General features: G+C 40.9%; 1 protein-coding gene across 2 annotated transcripts in view; it reads left to right on the forward strand.

The window, feature by feature from the left end:
* Polk (DNA polymerase kappa) overlaps positions 1–6134 on the forward strand; it is a 65304-nt gene extending 59170 nt beyond the window's left edge. Inside the window, exons 13-15 of one of the 2 annotated variants that reach the window (XM_052160064.1) lie at positions 2289–3197; positions 4291–4324; positions 4488–6134. In XM_052160064.1, coding sequence (XP_052016024.1) covers positions 2289–3197; positions 4291–4324; positions 4488–4572 — 1028 coding nt within the window. In that variant the 3' untranslated portion in view covers positions 4573–6134. Of the gene's footprint in view, positions 1–2288; positions 3198–4287; positions 4325–4487 lie in introns of both variants that reach the window. The other variant, XM_052160063.1, reaches the window with a different exon arrangement.
* Positions 6135–20230: the final 14096 nt, after the last annotated feature.

Here is a 20230-nt window from a genome sequence, read left to right on the forward strand (position 1 = left end):
CCCCCCCATTTATTTATTTATTTATTTATTTATTTATTTATTTTTCCCCTTATATGTTTAATAATGCCCCCTCCATGAAAAGAAAAAACATTCAACTTGGGAAGTCTTTTCCCTCTGTCTATTTCTAAAACTGTTTAAGAGCTTCTCCGTGTGTGTCATCAGCTATAATTCAGATGCACATACAGAATCAAATTCCAAGTCTGAGTCAATTGAAGTTGTTCTTAGCTTTATTTTTTTCTGTATTCCTTGAGGAACAATGTTTCAAGACTCAAAACTTAACAGATTTGAGAAACTAACCCAGGGCATTCAATTATACCTATAATACTCCCTTGGGATCCAGAGCACCATGACATAATGAAACATGTGGATGTTTCTGTCACTAAACAACGTAGCAACGTTGTTACTTAGATTTTGAGGACACTAAATAATATCGCACCAATTTAGTCTTTATCACTTTGTGCTGCGATTTTTAGAAATTTTGGATTTCAGAATTGCAAATCAAGATTATGTCACAGTGAAACCACATTGCCAGTCACTCTCTGTTGGAAGCAGACTAGGAAGCCATGGCTTCAGGTAAACTGTAAGAGATTATGCCAAGAGCGGATATTACTTTCACACCTGAGAGAGAGCATCCGGTGAGACCCTGCATGAAGTCTATTAAAAAAGAGCCAAGGAGCAAGTGTCTATAAAACGTTCTTTGTAATTGAAAAACTTAGAAGCAAGCAAGATATCCTTAAGTGGATTGATAAACTGGATGTCCAGACAACAGAATAATGTCCAGTGTGTAAATGAGCTACAAAAAGGCATGAAGGAAATTTAAGTAAATATTGATAAATATAAGAAGCCAGTGTTGCATGATTGGCATCTTGAAAAAGGCAAAACCCTAGAGACAGTTAAGGATGAAAGCAGAGGCTTTGGAGCTAATGAAACAACTGTGCATTGTAAAAGTAACTTTTATTCCCCTGATATAATTGTCATCTCTGAGGCTTACTGCCTCCATCTGCTAGCCCAGGCCTAGTCCCAGAAGCTTCTAGCCTCCATGTAATCTAACCTAGGCCTAGAATGTTTTCAGCTTCTGACACTTAATGCTGAGTAAGCTCACCCTTTATAGTTCTTTCTGAACTCTGGCTGGCTGATTCACCTCAGCTGTTCTGACTCAAACTCCTCTCCAAGTTGACTGATTCAGTCTGGTTTCTGTCCCAGCCTCTGACTATTTGCTCTGCTTGACCTCAAACTAACTCCGTCCATCTGTTCTAATCTGGCTCCTTCTCATTCTCTGGCTTGTTCTGCCTTCCCTGTTCCTAGCTTGTTCTTTCTCTGCAACCTCTCTTGGTAAAACTGCCTCCTCCCGAGTCGCTCTGCCCTGCCCCCTTTTATGTTACCTCTTTGTTTTCTAGTCTCATGAGAGTTGGGCATATCTTATTCTGTCAAATCTTTCTCTGATTCATCACTTTGTCTGCCACTCAATTAAACATCACCTTCAAACGTGGTGCTTCTACGAAATAACTTTACTTTCATTGTTTAGGATTAATGGTGTGTAGTAAGATATGTCTGTATTCTAGCCAGAGGGATTAAAGATGTATGATAACAGTATGTTTGTATTCTAGCCAGAATAGCTATGTTGCTGGATTAAAATCCCTCTGCAGTATGTAATTCTATAATGGTGAATATATGTCTTTTTAACTACATCTAAACTCATAGAATGAAAACTACCAAGATTAATTACTTAGGTAAACTATAGTGTTTGGGTGATAGTGCTATGTGTATGTTTGTGTGTGTGTGCATGTATAGAACCTGCAGTTGTGTAGGAATGACAATAAATGATATATGGGAATATTCTGTTCAATTGTGTAAAAATGAAACACTCCTTAAAAAGTTAAGTCTGTTGAAAAAGTTAACCACTAAAGAGTCTCTGTAGTTGACTCCAATTAATTACTTTCTACTTAATGGCATTGAACGTTCTATATAATCATGACAATTCCAACAGATTCTTACCATTTACTGATATACAGTTTTATAAAGCAAAGTAAATACTTCTTTATAATACCAGCCATGATGCCAGTGCCCTTTAATTTGGAAAATATTGGTCTGTGAATGTAGCTAAGTGGAAAATTATATGCCTAACATTTGAAAGACTATATACAGGTCCAAACCTCACCACTTAAAAAATGTATGTTGTATATGTGTGTATACATCTCCAGTGGTTCTTGTATTGTTTTCCATACTTTGTTTGTGTTGGGAATGAATGTCTACACAATGTGGGACTGACTGGCTTTGGTCTCATTTAGGTGTCCGAATGTCTACTTTTTCCAACGAAGATGACAAGAAACACCAACAAAGGAGCATCATTGGCTTTTTACAATCTGGAAATCAAGCTTTGTCATCTACTGGATATAGTCTAGACAAGACTGACAAAACTGAGCTTGTAAAGCCCTTAGAAATGTCTCATAAGAAGAGTTTCTTTGATAAAAAGCGATCAGAAAGAAACTGGAACTGTCAAGACACACCCAGATGTGAAGTCTCGGGTCTGCAAGCTTTACAGCCCTCAAAACCATCCCAAGCATTAAAGAAGACGATCGAGAGAATGCCAGAGAATTCAAATGACCATCAGACATTTATATGTCCAGTTTGCTTTAGGGAGCAAGAAGGTATCAGTCTGGAAGCTTTTAATGAACATGTAGATGTCTGTCTTGATGGACCATCAACCAGTGAGAACTCCAAAATGCCCTGTTACTCACATGCTTCCTCTGTAGACATTGGCCAGAAGGAAGATGCACACCCCTCTATTCCACTGTGTGAGAGACAGGAGCATGAAAATGGAGAGATCACTTCAGTAGATGGTGTAGATCTAACAGGGACTGAAGACAGATCATTGGAAACAGCAAGCATGGACACTCTAGGGAATAATCGCAGCAAAGAGGAATATCCCGATATTCCAGACAAGTCTTGCCCTACGTCATTGACAAATGAAACCATTGGGTTTTTAAGTAAGCAAGAATCTGCCCAGCCTTGTACTGATGAAGTAGTAACAGGACGAGCTCTAGTTTGTCCTGTTTGTAACCTAGAACAAGAGACTGCTGATCTTACCCTCTTCAACATACATGTGGATATTTGCTTAAATAAAGGTATTATCCAGGAACTGAGAAATAGTGAAGTTAATTCAGTTAAACAACCTAAAGAGAGCTCCAGAAATACTGGTAAGCATGTAGTCATTAAGAGGAGAACGTTGCGGGGAGGAAGGGAGGCAGGCCAGTGGCTATGAGCACTTGCAGCTCTTGTGGAGGACCTACATTTGGTTCCCAGAATGCACATAGTGGCTCACAACCATCTGTAACTCCAGTTGGTACCCTCGTTTGGCCTCTACAGGCACCACACACACACACACACACACACACACACACACACAGACACGGTACACAAACATGTATGTAGGTAAAACATGAAAATACTTAAATTTAAAAAATAAGAGGAATGTGATTTTCTAGGGATATGTCTTATTAAAATTGCTGAAACTATAACTTTGAAATGTATACTGTTAAAAGGGTCTCTTGTGTTTCCACTCATTTAGGAAAATATTAGCTACTTTACCCTGGCGAGAGATCACTGAAAATGAGCTTTTGAATTGAGAGGAGAGTCCATTTTAGTTTTTGATTTATTGTAGAATGAAGTTAAAAGTTGAAGGATCTGAGTGATCCAATCAAAAAAAAAAAGAGAGAGAGAGAGAGAGAGAGATTCCCTCAGGGAACACCTGCTAGCCGGCATGCTCCTGCTGTGACAAACGGGCTTTATTTATAGAGCCAGGAAGCCTTTTTCACTTTGTTCTTGGTAATGCTGACTGCAGCAAGATTTCAGAAATCAAGTTTAATGCCAGGAGAACAAGTACATTATAAAGAAACAATACTGTAACAGTAACCTTGTGGGCCGGCAGTGTGGCTCAGGGCACAGGCGCTTGCAGCCAAGCCTGGCAACGTGAGCTTCGTCTCTGGCACTCGATGGAAGGAAAGAACTGACTTCTGAAAGTTGCTCACTCCATGCATGTACTCACATGTACATACGCACACACAAATTAATGTAGCAATATTTTTAAAATTAGTTTGGGATATGTATAATAATCCGTTAATTTTATAACTACAAATTAATGTAATTAATTATTTCTAATTATAATTAATGATTTTAAGTATAATTAATTATTTTAATTATAATTAATGTTTTTTTTTTTAATCTGTTGGTTTTATAACTTTTGTGACGCTTTTCCTTCATGGAATTTCTTGACTTCCCTTTCCCCAGCAGACAGACTTCAGAAGGCTCCGGGAAGGACCAAGAGGTATGGCTGGGCTGAGCTTCGGGGAAGAGAGCTTGTGTCTGCTCTGAGCTTCAGGGCCTCTGCTTGCTTAATCTAACCAAGGAACATTTTAAAAGCTGTTTTTGCAGAATTCTTTTAAAATATTTCCTTCTACATAGCAATTGTGTGTTCTTTCTCATTCCAGGCCAGGACTGAAGATGAAGGGCTCAGCATCAAAGAAAACAAAAGCCCGCAGTCCCAGACACACCCTTGATGGGTTTTTTAAATGAACTTTGAACATTTTATCAACTTTTTTTTATTGAAATTATTATTTTCATAGTCAATGTATTTATTCTTCCTCATTTTAAATATATTCCTCTAAGGAAGACAAGTGCAATAATACCTCCCCCACGTGACCTTTTTAAGAATGTAGACTGAATATTAACTTATTTCTTTTATATTTCCCTTAATAACTGTGAGAATTTCATTCCCAGTATATTTTATATATATATATACATACATACATACATTCATATATATCCTTTGGGAATCAGTCGTGTTAGAGACGACTTAACGTAGGAAGTGAGGTCAGAAGGTAATGTGTTATTTTATAATGAATATAAAACATTTACAAGAACTCTGAGTCATGTGCAGCAGCCTCAGCCAGCACCAGCTCCTCAGTGCTTAGCCACCGCGTGGCGGCCATTGTGCCACTGTACCTGCTTGTGTTCTGTGAGCAGATGTAGTTAGATTTAGCCATGATGTCCGTGAAGAGCATTAACTTAACAGAAAGGCCGTGGGCATGGCTGTTCCCTTCAGGGAAGTGATACACTGTTATCTGAGTTCAGAGGATCTGTCCAAACCATTGTTCTTTGTATTGTCTTACTTATCTTATGAATAAGCACTTGGTTCACATAAAGAAATACTTAGTCCATAATTCAAAATCATTTTTTAACTCAGTACTTTAAATGGCAGTATTTAATTTCTTGTCAATTCTATTTGACTACAAATCCGCAGTAAACAAGATAAGTTGTGCAGTTGCTTGGTTTTTATTCCCCTCTTTAGGAGAAAACAGACACCTCAGAAGATGAGCCCTGAGGGGTCGCTGCGCTCCCCGTGGCTACTTCTCTGTGTCTCTGTTAATAGTTGTTAATGGTCGTGGACGGAGGATCTGCAGCAGTTCAGAGGTCGCTGCAGACGTAGTGCCACCCACAGGTTCTCATGGTGGCACCCGCCCTTTCTCAACTGCCTTAAGAACTGAATCCTGCTGGGCTGTGGTGGCGCACGCCTTTAATCACAGCACTGGGAGGCAGAGGCAGGTGGATCTCTGAATTGGAGGACAGCCTGGTCTACAGAGTGAGTTCCAGAAAGATCAGCCAGGACTATACACAGAAATTCTACATCAAAAAAACAAAAAACAAAAAAACAAAAAACAAAAAGGAAAAGAAAAAAGAAAGAGCTGAATCTTTTTCTCTTGTTTTGCCTTTGCATATTTTAATGCATTTATTATAGACAGAAATATTTGAGGGATCTTAGAACCGACCTTGTATGCCAGTCTTAACCTGACTTTTAATTGCTAGACTGCTTAAAAATGGGCTAAAAGCCTGCTGACATCCAAAGCTGTGCTGCCAACATACCAGACCCCTACCTGATATCATACACCACAATAGTTCCAAAGCTGGGCTGCTTTGGTTATTGATTGTGATTTACTTATGTAAACTATTTATGAAATTAAATTCAATGAAACTGATTTAATGTATTGTAAACTAGATATTACTGTATTTATTATTTTCTTCCATCTAAAGTTTATTTTTGTTGTTTTCAAAATTAAATAATAAATTATTTTCATGTAGATGCTATATTTAATTGGATGTCATCTTTAATAATTAAAAATTTTTTTAGAATTAAAAGTTTTTTCATGCATACTGTTACATTATTTTCTTCTCTTGCTCTTCCAACTCCTCCCATGTCTTCTCAATCCCTCTCGAATCTATGATCTCTTTTTAAATAGTGTTACATATATATGTGTGCGTGTATGTGTGTGTGTATATATATATATAATGTGTGTGAATGTGTGTGTGTGTGTGTGTGTATATATACTGACTGGTTTTATGTGTCAACTTGACACAGGCTGAAGTTACCACAGAGAAAGGAGCTTCAGTTGGGGAAGTGCCTCCATGAGATCCAGCTGTGAGACATTTTCTCAATTAGTGATCAATCGGGGAGGGCCCCTTGTGGGTGGTGCCATCCCTGGGCTGGTGCTCTTGGGTTCTATAATAGAGCAGGCTGAGCAAGCCAGGGGAAGCAAGCCAGTAAGGAACATCCCTCCATGGCCTCTGCATCAGCTCCTGCTTCCAACCCTGCTTGAGTTCCAGTCCTGACTTCTTTGGTGATGAACAGCTGTGTGGAAGTGTAAGCTGAAAAGAACCCTTTCCTCCCCAACTTGCTTCTTGATCATGATGTTTGTGCAGGAATAGAAACCCTAACTAAGACAGTATACATATATGTATACACAGACACACATTGTTACACATATGTTAACCTACTGAACTCATTTAGTGTAGCTCATATGTGTTTGTTGAGGGCTGACTAAAGCGGATGACTCCTTGGCGGGCTTGTCCCTGGGAAAGACCGATCACCCTCTCTCAGCAGTCATCAGTTACATGCAGCTCCTCATGGAGGAGTGGAGCCTTGTAAGAGTTCCCCCTCCCATCCTGGGATATTTAAGTAGTGTTGTCATTGCTCGGGTCTTGCTGAGATTCTGTGGGTGTAACTTCCTTGTCACATGCAGAAGACACCATCTGAGCAGACCTCTCACTCTTACTGTCTTAGCACCCCATCTCCCACGATGTTCGCTGAGCCTTGGTTGCAGAAGCTATGGTGCAGATGCATCAGCTGGAGTCTTATATTCCCTTCTCAGAAGGAGAAAACAGCTCCTTAGAGAAGTGGCCACTTCCTCGCCAGGCACTCTTAAGCCAGGAAGGAAGCTGACCTCTCCAGTCCCCGGGCAAGAGCCGCATTGAATCATACCATGCAAACCATCCTCTTCCGCAGCCCGTCTACCACTTGCTTGTTGATTGACACCCCCCCCACACACACACTTCCAGGACACAGTTCATCCTCGAGGGAGGACTGGGCAGGAAGTCGCCGGCAAAGCCTGGAGGCAGCACTGGAGAGGAGCACTGCGGTTGGCTTGCTCTCGCTTGCTCCATGTCCAGCTTTCTCTGCGTTCCTGGTCTGCCTCTCTGATGTTTCACCCTCATCCTGTCTGTCGGGACCCCTCCCACGTCCTTTATTATCTGTTTAGTCTAGTATAGCCAACACATTTGAAGCATTTTTAGAAAGCATAATGAAGCTTAGAAGAGTAAAAGACCCATAGCCTTAGAGTCAAATCAGAGAAGAACATGTTTGTGACGTCTATACCTAGTATTAGTAGGGGAAAGCTGGTGTCTGGGATATTAATTTGATTCTTAAGACTCAGGAAGAAAGATAATTGATGTAAGGTGATACAAAAGACTTGAAATAGCATTTCACATAGAAGAAAACCTGAAGGACCCAGAGCCAGGAAAACTGTCATGTTAGCCATCAGGACGTGAAACAAAACTATGAAGAGGTAGTATTATATCCCTCCTATGTCAGCAAGAAGAAACCGTTCGTGTTGCTACATTCTAAACATGACTTAAACCCTCGTTTTGAGGATACACTTTGGAAAACAATTTGTCCTTTAATCAATGGAACAGATGAAGTGAGTAAAAACTAGAAACAAGTAAAAGTGAAACTTCATATGGTCAGTGTGTTTGCAGATATTTTTTAAGAGAAAGTTTATTTTTAGCTCGCTTGCCTACTTTTTAAATAAGTCTACATTTTTACAGAGTTCAATAAAGTTCTGTCTGTAAAACTCAATACTATTACTACTGGCAGTTATAACCAATTATAAAATAGAATTAAATTAATTCTGTTTATTGTGGGGCTCTCAGAAAGAAAAAAAATGTTCAAGGATTTGGGAACTTCACAGTATTGGAAGATAAATAGTACCCATGAATAAATGAAATAATCTTATTGGTGAACAGGAAGAATGACTATATAAAATTAACTCCCACATTCACTAGTTATACTGTTAAATACAATAAAATCCAAGACCCCTTAGAAACAGGTAAATAAAGCCAGGCTTTATTTCACACGTTCAGCATAAGCAAGTTGGTAATATAAGCTATCTCTTCAAACTAATACAATGTGGCCCAGTGCTTTGGACGTGGCACATACCTTTAATCCCAGCATTCAGTAGGCAGAAGCAGGAAGATCTCTGAGTTCAAGGCCAGGCTGGTGAGACCCTGTCTCAAGAAGAGATAAATAGATACTAAATTTTTTGTAGCAATAAAGTATTAACGGTAGTGTTGGGAATGGGAGGGGCATTTTCAATAAGCTAATGAGAAAAGTATTCACTGTTAAGTAAACAGCCCTTCTGTGGTTTATAACTCATAGAGTTAAATTTGATGGAGGCTAACGCTGGGAGTCCCTAGACAACCCTTTCTCTGATTAATTGCTAGAAGGACTAATAGAACTAAGAAAAGGTACAACCCAGGTTATAATCTGTAAGAGTGAAAAGATATAAATTAATAAGCGAAGAGGCTAGATATAACTCAGAAGTAGGATGCTTTCCAAAAACGCAAGACCCTAGGTTTGATACTTAGCACAGAATGGGATTGAGGTCAACAGAGTCCCACGCTCCCAGGGGAGGCATGTGAGGTATACACAACTCTCCCATAAGTACCAAATGCCAGCATGCAAAATGCCACCAACCAAGACACAGTGCCCAACTCTTGCCACCCAGGGTTTTTCCTGTAAGTCTGTGACAGGCATTTCTATCATCCCAACTGACCTTAGCTACTAAGCCTTAAACCTTCTAGAGAGTGACTAGTCCAAGGCCTCAGTTTTCAAAAGTCACACGTTCAGCATAAGCAAGTTGGTAATATAAGCTATCTCTTCAAACTAATACAATGTGGCCCAGTGCTTTGGACGTGAAACATTCTTCTCGGGCTTCTAAAGGCCAAGGACTCGGTGGCTGGTTCTTTTGAAGAGAGAGGTCTTTCTTTGCAAAATGTAGGAGTTGAGCAACCTGAATCTGCCAAGGTAACCTCATCGTTTTCTTGCAAAATAAATGTCCATCAGAACTGTGTTTGAATAAAGAATAAAAAGACAAGGATTACTTAGGGTGACATTTTTTTCTGCCTTTTTTCAATGCAAAAAATATCTCACATTTTAAGATTTCGAAGGAGTCTGGCCTATTCATTTGTGGCATATCATTGTTATAGTATGCTCTTCATATAGCATAAGTAGGCCTAGTGATTGCATGTCTGTACAGAGGTCTCTTCCATGAAAGGCAAAATGTCTTAGTATGTCTTCTCATTGTTCTGGTAACTTATGGCTAGACATCTTACCTCAGTCTTCTGTGATAATAGAAGATTATGAGAAGTCATTTGTAAATCCAGACCATTCTACAGAGTGCTTTGGCTTAGCGTTTTGCATGGGATTGTAAGAAGTGATCTTTGAGAGACAGATGTGTCCACGCTGACAAGGCAAGTCATTGTCTTAGGGCTTTACTGCTTTGAAAAGACACCATGACCAAGGCAACTCTTATAAGGACAACATTTAATTGGAGCTGGTTTACAGGTTCAAAAGTTCAGTCCATTATCATCAAGGCAGGAACATGGCAGCATCCAGGCGGGTATAGTGCAGGAGGAACTGAGAGTACTACATCTTCATCTGAAGGCTGCTAGCAGAATATTGACTTCCAGGCAGCTAGGATGAGGGTCTTATAGCCCACAGCCACAGTGACACACCTATTCCAACAGGGCCACACCCACTCCTACAAGGCCACACCTACTCCAACAGGGCCACACCTCTAAAAGTGCCACCCCTGGGGCTGAGCATATACAAACCATCACAGTTGTTGCTGAGTTAAAGAAACTCCATGCTAAGAGAATATAGGCAATACCCAACGTAAGGACAAGAGAGAAACATCAATTACTGAGACACATCTGCTGTTCTCATGTTAAATGCCTTCATTCATCCTGGGTTATGTGTCAGCTCATCCCCACACACCCCCATTTCTGTTTCTACTGTCAATCCCAAATATGTTATTAAATTCCATCTGTGTTTGTAGAGCCTTTGGAAAGAGCCATTGCTTTCCTCCTGTGATTCTTACTAGTTGCCCTCTTGCTGGCATTCCAACTGCTTCCTCAGCTTACCCTGATCTAAAACAGCTTGAGTACGTTCTACTGTTCTCAACCCGTGGGTCGCATACCAGGTATTTACATTACGATTCATAACAGAAGCAAAACTATAGTTATGACGTGCCAAAGAAGTAGTTTTATGGTTTAACAACACGAGCAACTGTGTTAAAGAGTCGCAGTGTTAGGAAGGCTGAGAATCACTCCTGCAGAGCATAAAATCACAGTGCTTTTTATCTTGGTGAGAGCTTTAACAAGGAAGGGGAGAGGGCAGTTGGGAGTTTGGAAGCGGTTTGTATGCCCTAACTTATTAGGATAACATGGTTCAGAATTCTGTGGAGTTGGTCTGATGTCCACTGTTAATATACTGACACTCTTTGACTGTACATTGTCATCTGGTTTGGGGAATTTAATTTATATAGTTTTGAATCCTGTTTTCCACTTACATATTATACTTTGCATGTTAGTCCTGCCTTATATTTCTATTAGCATTCATTGTAGTATAATTGCTATTGTTTTGATCATACTACCCTACCATAAAGATTAGGCCTATCCCCTCCCCCCCTTTTTTGATCTAAATGGAGCTCTGCTGGGGACTTTTTTTATGTTTGGGATTTTTCTTTGATAAATTGAGAAACACTGGTTTGAATTTAATACTTAAAATTTGGTGCACAATAATTAGAAAGCAGGGCTGAAGAGATGGCTCAGCTGTTAAGAGCACTGACTGCTCTTCTGAAGGTCCTGAGTTCAATTCCCAGCAACCACATGGTGCCTCACAAACATCTGTAATGAGATCTGATGCCCTCTTCTGGTGTGTCTGAAGACAGCTACAGTGTACTTACATATAACAACAAATAAATCTTCAGGCCAGAGAGAGCAGGGCCTCTGTGCAGCTACAGTATACTCATATACATAAAATAAATAGAAATAAATAAATCTTTAAAAATAATTAGAAAGCAAAGCAAGCTTTAAATGTACATCGATATCATATAAATTTTAAATTTGTTGTTAACGTGTATGTGTGTACCACTGAGCCCAGAAAAGGGCTTTGGATGCCCCGACACTGGTGTTACAGCTGGGTATAAGCCACCCAGAGCTGGTGCCAGGACCCAAACTCTGGTCCTCTGCAAGAGTGGTAAGTGCAGTTAAGCACTGAGCCATCTTTCCAGCCTAACATTACATAATTTATATTAAAATGAAACACCAAACCAATTCATAATAGAAAATAAAAGTCATATTACCTCTTTTATTTGAAGAGTCAGGATTTGTTGGACCTGTTTTTGTATTATTTTAGTTTCTAACAGACCATCCAAGAAAGCTGATAATTTCATGACTATCAAATGAAAAATTGAGCCTTTTTTTTCCAAGGAGGAAATTCTGGAATCCCAGCTAGGAAGTATTTAATATTGAATTTCCAGGAATGAATATTGACTATAAATCAAACCCAGGCACTTTTAAATTGTACAAAGAACTGAGGGAGCATGAGCTGAGCCTTTCTGAGGGCTTGTAGATTGCTAAAAACGTTTCCTTTTGTGTAGAGCCAAACCCTAGTAGCTGACATGCCACACCTAAAGGCAGACACACCACAGACCAGCCCAAGCCCAGGAAGAGCTGGAGAACCGCGGGCCTGCGCCTTAGCCACTGGCTCCAAAGAGAGCAACTCACTGCTGTGCTCCTGCCGGGTGCATGTGCAGGCCAGCCCCGCACCTTAGTGGGGTCCCCACAGAGAAAGTGACTATGAACCCTGAGAGTGGCAGGGGCCATGAAGAGAGGGCTCCGATGCTCCAGGCGGCCAGGGGTCTGAAGGCCAACCTGAGGGATGCAGCCAACAGGCCCTGGAGGACCCTGGCCAGGATGCCGAAGCCCGAGGTGCAGGACCCGGAAGCAGCGGCTGCAGGACATGAAGGCTGTGAGTCCTGGGATGAGGTCTGATGGGCAGAGGGTGGGTTCAGGCTGAGACTCTAGAGTACTCACTGCAGCCTGGAAGGATACAGGTGCCTGGGGACCCTCGGGATGTCCTCCAACGCTGCCCCCCTTGCTGGCTGGTTTTCAGCTTTGAAGTTCTCTCCCCTGAGTGTCGATCCACACCCTATACTGTGGATGGGAGGGTCGTTTTTCCAAGCTGAGGAGGAGACTGTTTAAAGAAATGAGTAAGCTCTTGTTCAAATAAGAAAAGAATTCCTTGTGCCTTTGTCTTAAAGCACGCTTTGTGCGCAGACTTATTTGTGTGACTTTAAGTCACTTAATATTGTTGCATTTAGGTTTCTAAAACTTGGGGAATAGATCAGCTATGCCTCGGGAATAATAGCATAAACCAAGACTACACTGAGGAAGTCTTCAGGAGTTAAAAATAAAGAACTCATGTCTCTTAATGGCACACTATGGACTTAGGTAGATGATGGCTCTTTCTTGAAGCCGCAACCTTGGCAACTGTGTATCGTTTCCTTAGTATAATGTGCAATTAGTTAGCTACTTTCAGAACTATTTTCTAGGGCCTAATATTTTCAGGACATGTTTCAGATATGGGGGTACAGAGGATAAGGAGGCTCCTGTGTCTGTGGAGCTTGATTTCAATTGTGGAGGAGGCTGATGGGTCATAAACAAGGAAGTTACAGGAGCGACCATTTTAGGGAAAGGCCATGAAACAAAGTGACCTGGGTGGCACTAGGGCACAGGAGGACTTTAGGTCAGGATACAGAGCACGTTTAGGCAGGTACTCAGATGAGAGCAAAGAGCCAGCCATCGGAGGTTCAGGTAGAAACCACGGCAAGCAAGAGTCGAGCGGGTGCAGACACGGAGTCCCTGTGTTTAAAATGAGGAGGATGCCCAACCATTCTGGAGCTTGGTGAGTGAAGCTCAGAGCTACTGAGATTGGAGAGAGTTAGACTTAGGATGGTGATGTCTCTTGAGGGTTGAAAGTTCTGCACTAGCTAAAACTAGTGAGTCTTTTAGTAGGTGTGGTTAGTGGGAGGAAGTTTTCATATTACTGAGGGACAACCTTGAAGAGGATTCCATGACTGATCCTATTCCTTTCTCCACACATATCCACTATGCACACTTGTGCAGCCACAGCCCAGCCACCCCACCCTGCCCACCCCCTAAAACCCAGTCAAGTGGCCTGCCCCACCCCCCAAAACCCAGCCAAGTGGCCATGGAATGAGACCTCTGAAAGTCTGAGCCCAGGTAACCCTTTTCTCATTCTGTGTCAGCTGTCTCTGGCCCTTTTGCTAACACTGGACAGTGGCTAGAACAAGATCAATCTACCTAAGAAAGAAGCATTTAAGAAACAAACCTGATATTGTATTTTTCTCAATTTCAGACAATTAAATCAATGTGCATTGGTTGGCATTGGCAGTCTTAATTTGTGTCTGCCTCGTGGTAGTGGTAACATATTTTATCACTTCAGCTCCTCTGGTTCTCTTGAAATCTTTTCTCTGTATTTAAATTGGGTCGCTGAACTACATATGAGAGCTAAATACTCTGGGTGTATTTCATTTGCAGGAATATTATTCACAACTGTAATAACCTGCTGTGCAGCATGTCTTGATCCTCGACAGTACTTTCCGTAAACATGCACGCTTTACATTCTGATGAAATACAGTTTATGAACTTTTTTTCATCTGTAGCCATACTGTTGTCATGCATGCCAGAATCTTGTTGAACCACAGACTATGAAATTTTTCTCATGTGTTTTCTCCTAAAAGTTATAGTTTTGTGCTTTCCATTTACATAGACAGTTCATTTGTGTATAGGATATAAAGTTTATATAAGGCTTCAATATGGTGCCCTGAATATTTAAATGTCACTTGTTGAAATGATTATCTACTCTCTGTTGTCAAAACTTACAACCATTTGTCAAAAAATAGCTGATATTTGTGTGTGCTTATTTTTAGGCTGTATATTTTATTCTGTCAGTGTATAAGTCCCTCTGTATGTTAAACACCCTACTTAGTGATTCTTGCACATTACTGTGCAGTTATTATACACTAAAGTTAAGTAATGTGACTCTTCCAACATTGCTTCTCTTTTTCAAAATGTATTTGGTCTCTCAAAATTGTCTTTGCCTTTATATTTTTTTAAATGAACTTGTTAATAGCAAGTAGCAAGTAGGGAATAGTACACATATTCCCTACAATATGTGTAGGGAATGGTTCTGATGCTTTGATTGGAAATCTGCATGACAACACTAAAGGTCCTGTTCCCCAGTTGGTTCTTGATTGATCAATAAAGATGCTAGTGGCTAATGAGCTGGGCAGAATGGGCAGGATTTCCAATTTCCGGTGTGCAGGCTAGCAGATGCAGGAGAGGAGAAAAGGTTTTGCCATGCACCAGAGGGACCACCAGCCACCAGCCATGTGAGATCTAGGGTAGAGTGGCCATTGGCCACTTCCCTGACTGGGCCTGGGGTAGCAGGAGGGAGGTTAGAAAGGCAACTAAGGGCAGACTTAGGGGTTGAGCTGGAACTAAAGGTAACTGAGCAACTGAGCTGAGGACAGAATTGGAGGTGTTGAGCTGGGAGTGGAGAGGAGAGCAGGCTAGCTGAGAGAGGCTTAGAAGAGTCCAGATATTGAGCTAAAGCCTATAAAAATAAGTTAATGTGTGTGTATGTCTTTTATCTGCAGATCCAAGGGAACCTAGGAGGGGCTGAAAGTGCAATCTGCCCAGAGCTTAAAGCAGGGTAGTAGGAACTATACAGTACAAATATGTTGGTGTGACATTTCATTGAAATTGCATTAAACCAATAGACAAATTTTGGGACAGTCAAGAGCTTATGATCTTCACTCTTCTAACCCAGGGACTTACTATATCTTCCCATCATTTAGTCTTTGAGATCTTTTAATAGCTGTCTTTTTTTAAAAATAAGATGTAGTTTATTATTTTATGCAGTTGAGTGTTTTGCCTGAATGTATGTGTACCATTGTTTGTGCCTTTTGTGCTTGAAACTCACAAGAGGGCTTGGGATCCATTGGGGCTGGAGCTACAGACAGTTGCAAACTGCCATGTAAATGCTGGGATTTGAACCAGGGTCCTCTGCAAGAACAGCAAGTGCTCTTAACCTCTGTTCCAGCTCTCCACCCCAATTATTATTTCTTTGATACAGAGAAACTGTATATGTTTTGTTACCTTTATATTTAAGTAGTTTTGTTTCTGGTCAGTTGTAGATAGTGCTTTTAGTTTTAATTTGCCAATATGTAGAAATATGAATGATACCTATGTGCTAATCTTGTATTGCTGGTTCTCAAGCTGCTTTGTCTGTTGCTTAAGATTTTATATGTAAATAACCAAGTGGTCTGAAGCCAGACTATACAGTTTTTCTTTTTATCTATATGTCTTTTCACTTACTGTACCAACTACAACTTTCAGCACAACATGTAAACAAAGAGATAAGAATGGAAATCTCTTTTTATTCTTGATCTTAGGAACAAAAGAAGTCCAGATCTTAAAAACTAAGTATGATGTTGGTTGTCAGGTTTTTTTTGCAGATGCCCTTTCAAAATGAGGAAATTCTCTTCTATTTGCAATGAACCAAGGGAGGTATTTTCTCTTTTGGAAAGGGGGAAGAAAGTTGTTTGTTCTTTGTTTTCATTTCTTTTATAAATGTATTTTATCTAGTGTATAGGTATGTGTGTGTGCATGTGTGTATGTGTGTGTTGAAGGTATGATGTGATGGTGGCACATGCATGCTACAGTGTGCATGTGAAACTAAGAGGACAGCCTTGTACAGTTTGTTCTCTTCTCCCTAGAGGAACCAAACCCAGGTTGTCTTAGTCAGGGTTTCAATTCCTGCACAAACATCATGACCAAGAAGCAAGTTGGGGAGGAAAGGGTTTATTCCGCTTACACTTTCCACATTGCTGTTCATCAGCAAAGGAAGTCAGGACTGGAACTCAAGCAGGTCAAGAAGCAGGAGCTGATGCAGAGGTCATGGAGAGATGTTTCTTACTGGCTTGCTTCCCCTGGTTTGCTCAACCTGCTCTCTTATAGAATCCAAGACTACCAGCCCAGAGATGGTACCACCCACAAGGGGCCCTCCCCTCTTGATTACCAATTGAGAAAATGCCCCACAGCTGGATCTCATGGAGGCATTTCCCCCAACTGAAGCTCCTTTCTCTGTGATAACTCCAGCCTGTGTCAAGTTGACACACAAAACCAGCCAGTACACAGGTCCTCTACAAGAACAAACAGTGCCTGTCACTGCTGAACAATCTTTCCAGACCCACTCTTTTCCTTTTCATTCAGTTCAAAATATTTTGTCAAATGACTGCTATTAATTCTTAACCTCAATTTTGATTTCATCCCCCATGCCTGGGATGGTCTCTTGAGAACCCTCTACCTCCCTTGAAGCTTGTCTATACTAGTTAATAAAGTCTATCGTGTGTGTGTGTGTGTGTGTGTGTGTGTGTGTGTGTGTGTGTGAGAGAGAGAGAGAGAGAGAGAGAGAGAGAGAGAGAGAGAGACAAGAGAGTAGGTATGTGATGTCATGTTCATAATAGATGTGAATCCAATTTTATGTCCTTTCTCATAAATGAAAACAAAACGTGTTCATTCCTCTCAGCCTTTATCTGGGTCTTGACAGTGAGCTCATTTCAAGATTTTGTTCCCACGGGTCTGGCACTGAATCTGGGTTTCGTAGATAGATATTTTGTCTTTGTAAGATTCACATCCCTCTCAGTCTCATCTCATCCCCTGGGAGGTCAATCTGCTGCAGTCCTCTGACCTGCTATACTGACAGCAGACTGTGGGGCTTCTGAGGGGGTTGGGGAGGCTCTTCTTGAGCAGTGCTTTGTTTGGGGCCAGGGATGTTTTAAAGGTGTGTGAAAACACTTGCTATGTGAAAAGATGGCAGAATTGCAGTATCCTGGCTTAGTAAAATACTTACATGCAAATACACTGTGTCCTCAGAAGCACAGTGGGAAAGTCTCAGGATTGCCATGCCAACTTTTCAGAGTGCAAGGCTGTCACGTGAAATGTGACAGACAACTGTGGCCTCTTTCACAGCCCAGGGTCATGCTCTCTCTCTCTCTTCCAGTGTTGCCAATCGAGAGAAGCTTTCAGAACGCTGCTAAAAGCAATAATTTGGATCTTATGGAGAAGCTGTTTGAAAAGAAGGTGAACATTAATGCAGTGAACAATGTGAGTAGAAGTCACAAGTTTGACAAGTGACTCCTCCACGTGACAGCTTAGGAGTATGAAGGTCAACCGAAATCATAATAATTGAAGGGATGAGGCTGTCTGAGATGTGGGGGTCTGCTGTGGGTGTTAAGGCTAAAGGTAGAATTAAGCAGCAGAGCAGGCTCTGAGTGTTTTCTCTAGGAGAGGGAAGTGTGCAGGTCTTATGTGCATCCTTTCAAAGTCTGTGGCTAGGCAGGCAAATCCACCATTGGGAAGTCAGCATAGCCTTGGCCCTAGATCATATCCTGTGGAGCAGTTCAGTCTTGCCTGTTCTGGACACCTAGGGTCTGCTTTACTGTAACATTTGGGCTTGGTTTTCTCTCTCTCTCTCTCTCTCTCTCTCTCTCTCTCTCTCTCTCTCTCTCTCTCTCTGTAAAACCCAATATTGTTAGGTTTTCCAGATTTAAAACCCAAAGAAGTATGGATTTTCATTTTACTGCTTTTGAAACAGAAAGCATCCACATGTTGGGCAAAGAAATCTGGCTTTTGTTCTTCATGGACCTAGGCTTTTGGGGAGAAGTCCACTGCCAGAAATGTGGAGTTCCTATTGCTCGTCTTGGTGGGGAGTGGGGGTTCCTTCAGGGCACAGTTTATCAGCACGAGTGGGTTGGGAGGTAGACGCTTGCTTGGGATGAATTGTAGAGTGCTTTGTGGTCATAATGGCAAAGGTGGATTTAATGCTAAATAAAACAGCAGTTTCAGGGACCCTGCCTGTTCAGGCCCCTTCCAGGGCACTGGGAAAGCTCTAGCAACATTGCCCAGGGTTATATGATTTTAATAAGACTTGAAAAATGAAAACAATATAGCAACAACAGATTATACATTTCTGACTTGGGCTTTAAAGAGAGTTCCTCAAGTCTCTGGAAATAACTGTCAGTCAAGTGTTGGTCACACAGCATGAAGACATGAGCTAGCACTGAGAGAAAAAGCCAGGCTTAAGTGGCACAAGCTCCTAACCAACCCCTGTGCTGAGAAGGTAGAGTCTGAAGCTCTCTGGCTAGCTAGCCTAGTCTGATTGGCAAGCCTCAGGTCCCACTGGGAAATACTTCAAAAATCAAAGTAGATGACTCCTGAGAAACAATGCCTGGGTTGACTTCTAGCCTCCACATGAGTAAGTGTGTACACCTACTGCCCTATCCCACCCACAACAGGGCTCCCTAAATAGATAGTCTAAACTCAGGTGTCAAAAATCTGGAGCTATCTGTCCCAGACTGGAAGGTCATGGAAACAAACTGGAAGGTCTAAGTCATGCAGCACATGCAGGAGAATGATCTTTAGCAGTTGTGTGTGGAAACATAAGTACATGTGCAGAGTATGTGCTCATGCATGCACTTTTGGGAATTTATATGTCTATACATGTAATTCATATTTTATGTGCATTTGACATATTATAGATACATTATATATTATTACTAGTTCTACTAATATATTGTATGTAAAATAGTCTACATAATATATTTTATATTATATATAACTATATATAAAGAGCATATATAAATAATATAGTATATATGAATATATAAACTATTCACTCACACACACACACACACACACACACACACCCCTCCAGAAAAAAATTATAACAATTCTAGGAACAAAAATATAGGGAGGAAAGAAAGAAAAGATAAGAGTTGCTTGGGGCTGGAGAGACAGCTCAGCTGTTAAGAGCACTGGCTGCTTTTGCAGAAGACCAGGTTTAGATTCCCAGAACCTACATGTCAACTCACAGCCACCTGTAACTCCAGTTCCAGGAGATTAAATGCCCTCTCCCGGCTTCTGTGAGCATGCATGGAGAAAGGCAGGGGGAATCTCTTGAGTTTGAGGCTAAACTAGTCTACATGGTAGTTACAGGCTAATGAGAGTTCTTTTTTTTTTCTTCATTTTTTTTATTCTATATATTCTTTATTTACATTTCAAGTGATTTTCCCTTTCCTGGATTACTCTCCCCCCCCCCCAAAAGTCCCATAAGCCCTCTTCCCTCCCCCTGTTTCCCAATCCAACCCTTCCCACTTCCCTGTTCTGGTATTCCCCTACACTGCTGCACTGAGCTTTTCCAGGACCGGGGGCCACTCCTTCCTTCTTCCTGGGCACCATTTGATATGTGCATTGTGTCTTGGGTATTCCAAGCTTCTAGGCTAATATCCATTTATCGGTGAGTGCATACCATGAGTGTTCTTTTGAGACTGGGTTACCTCACTTAGGATGATGTTCTTCAATTCCATCCATTTGTCTAAGAATTTTATGAATTCATTATTTCTAAAGGCTGAATAGTACATGCTCCACTGTGTTCATAGCATCCCTAATCAGAGTTCTAAAAATGAAAAGAAAACTAAAGAATAGCTGGCATGTAAAAACCTTTGAAAATAGTTATTTGCTAAATTACAGATATTCATCTTTTAAAATTATTATGAGTATGGAGATTCATTTTTGAGTAAGGCAGTAGTCATTTTTCTAACAAGCAGGATATACAGTCTGTGATACATGTTTAAAACAGTTTAAAATTTTCTGCACAAAGTAGTTGTAATACTGGTTTTTAACCTACGGC

The sequence above is a fragment of the Apodemus sylvaticus genome, chromosome 16 (assembly GCF_947179515.1).
Source record: "Apodemus sylvaticus chromosome 16, mApoSyl1.1, whole genome shotgun sequence".
Lineage (NCBI taxonomy): Eukaryota > Metazoa > Chordata > Mammalia > Rodentia > Muridae > Apodemus > Apodemus sylvaticus.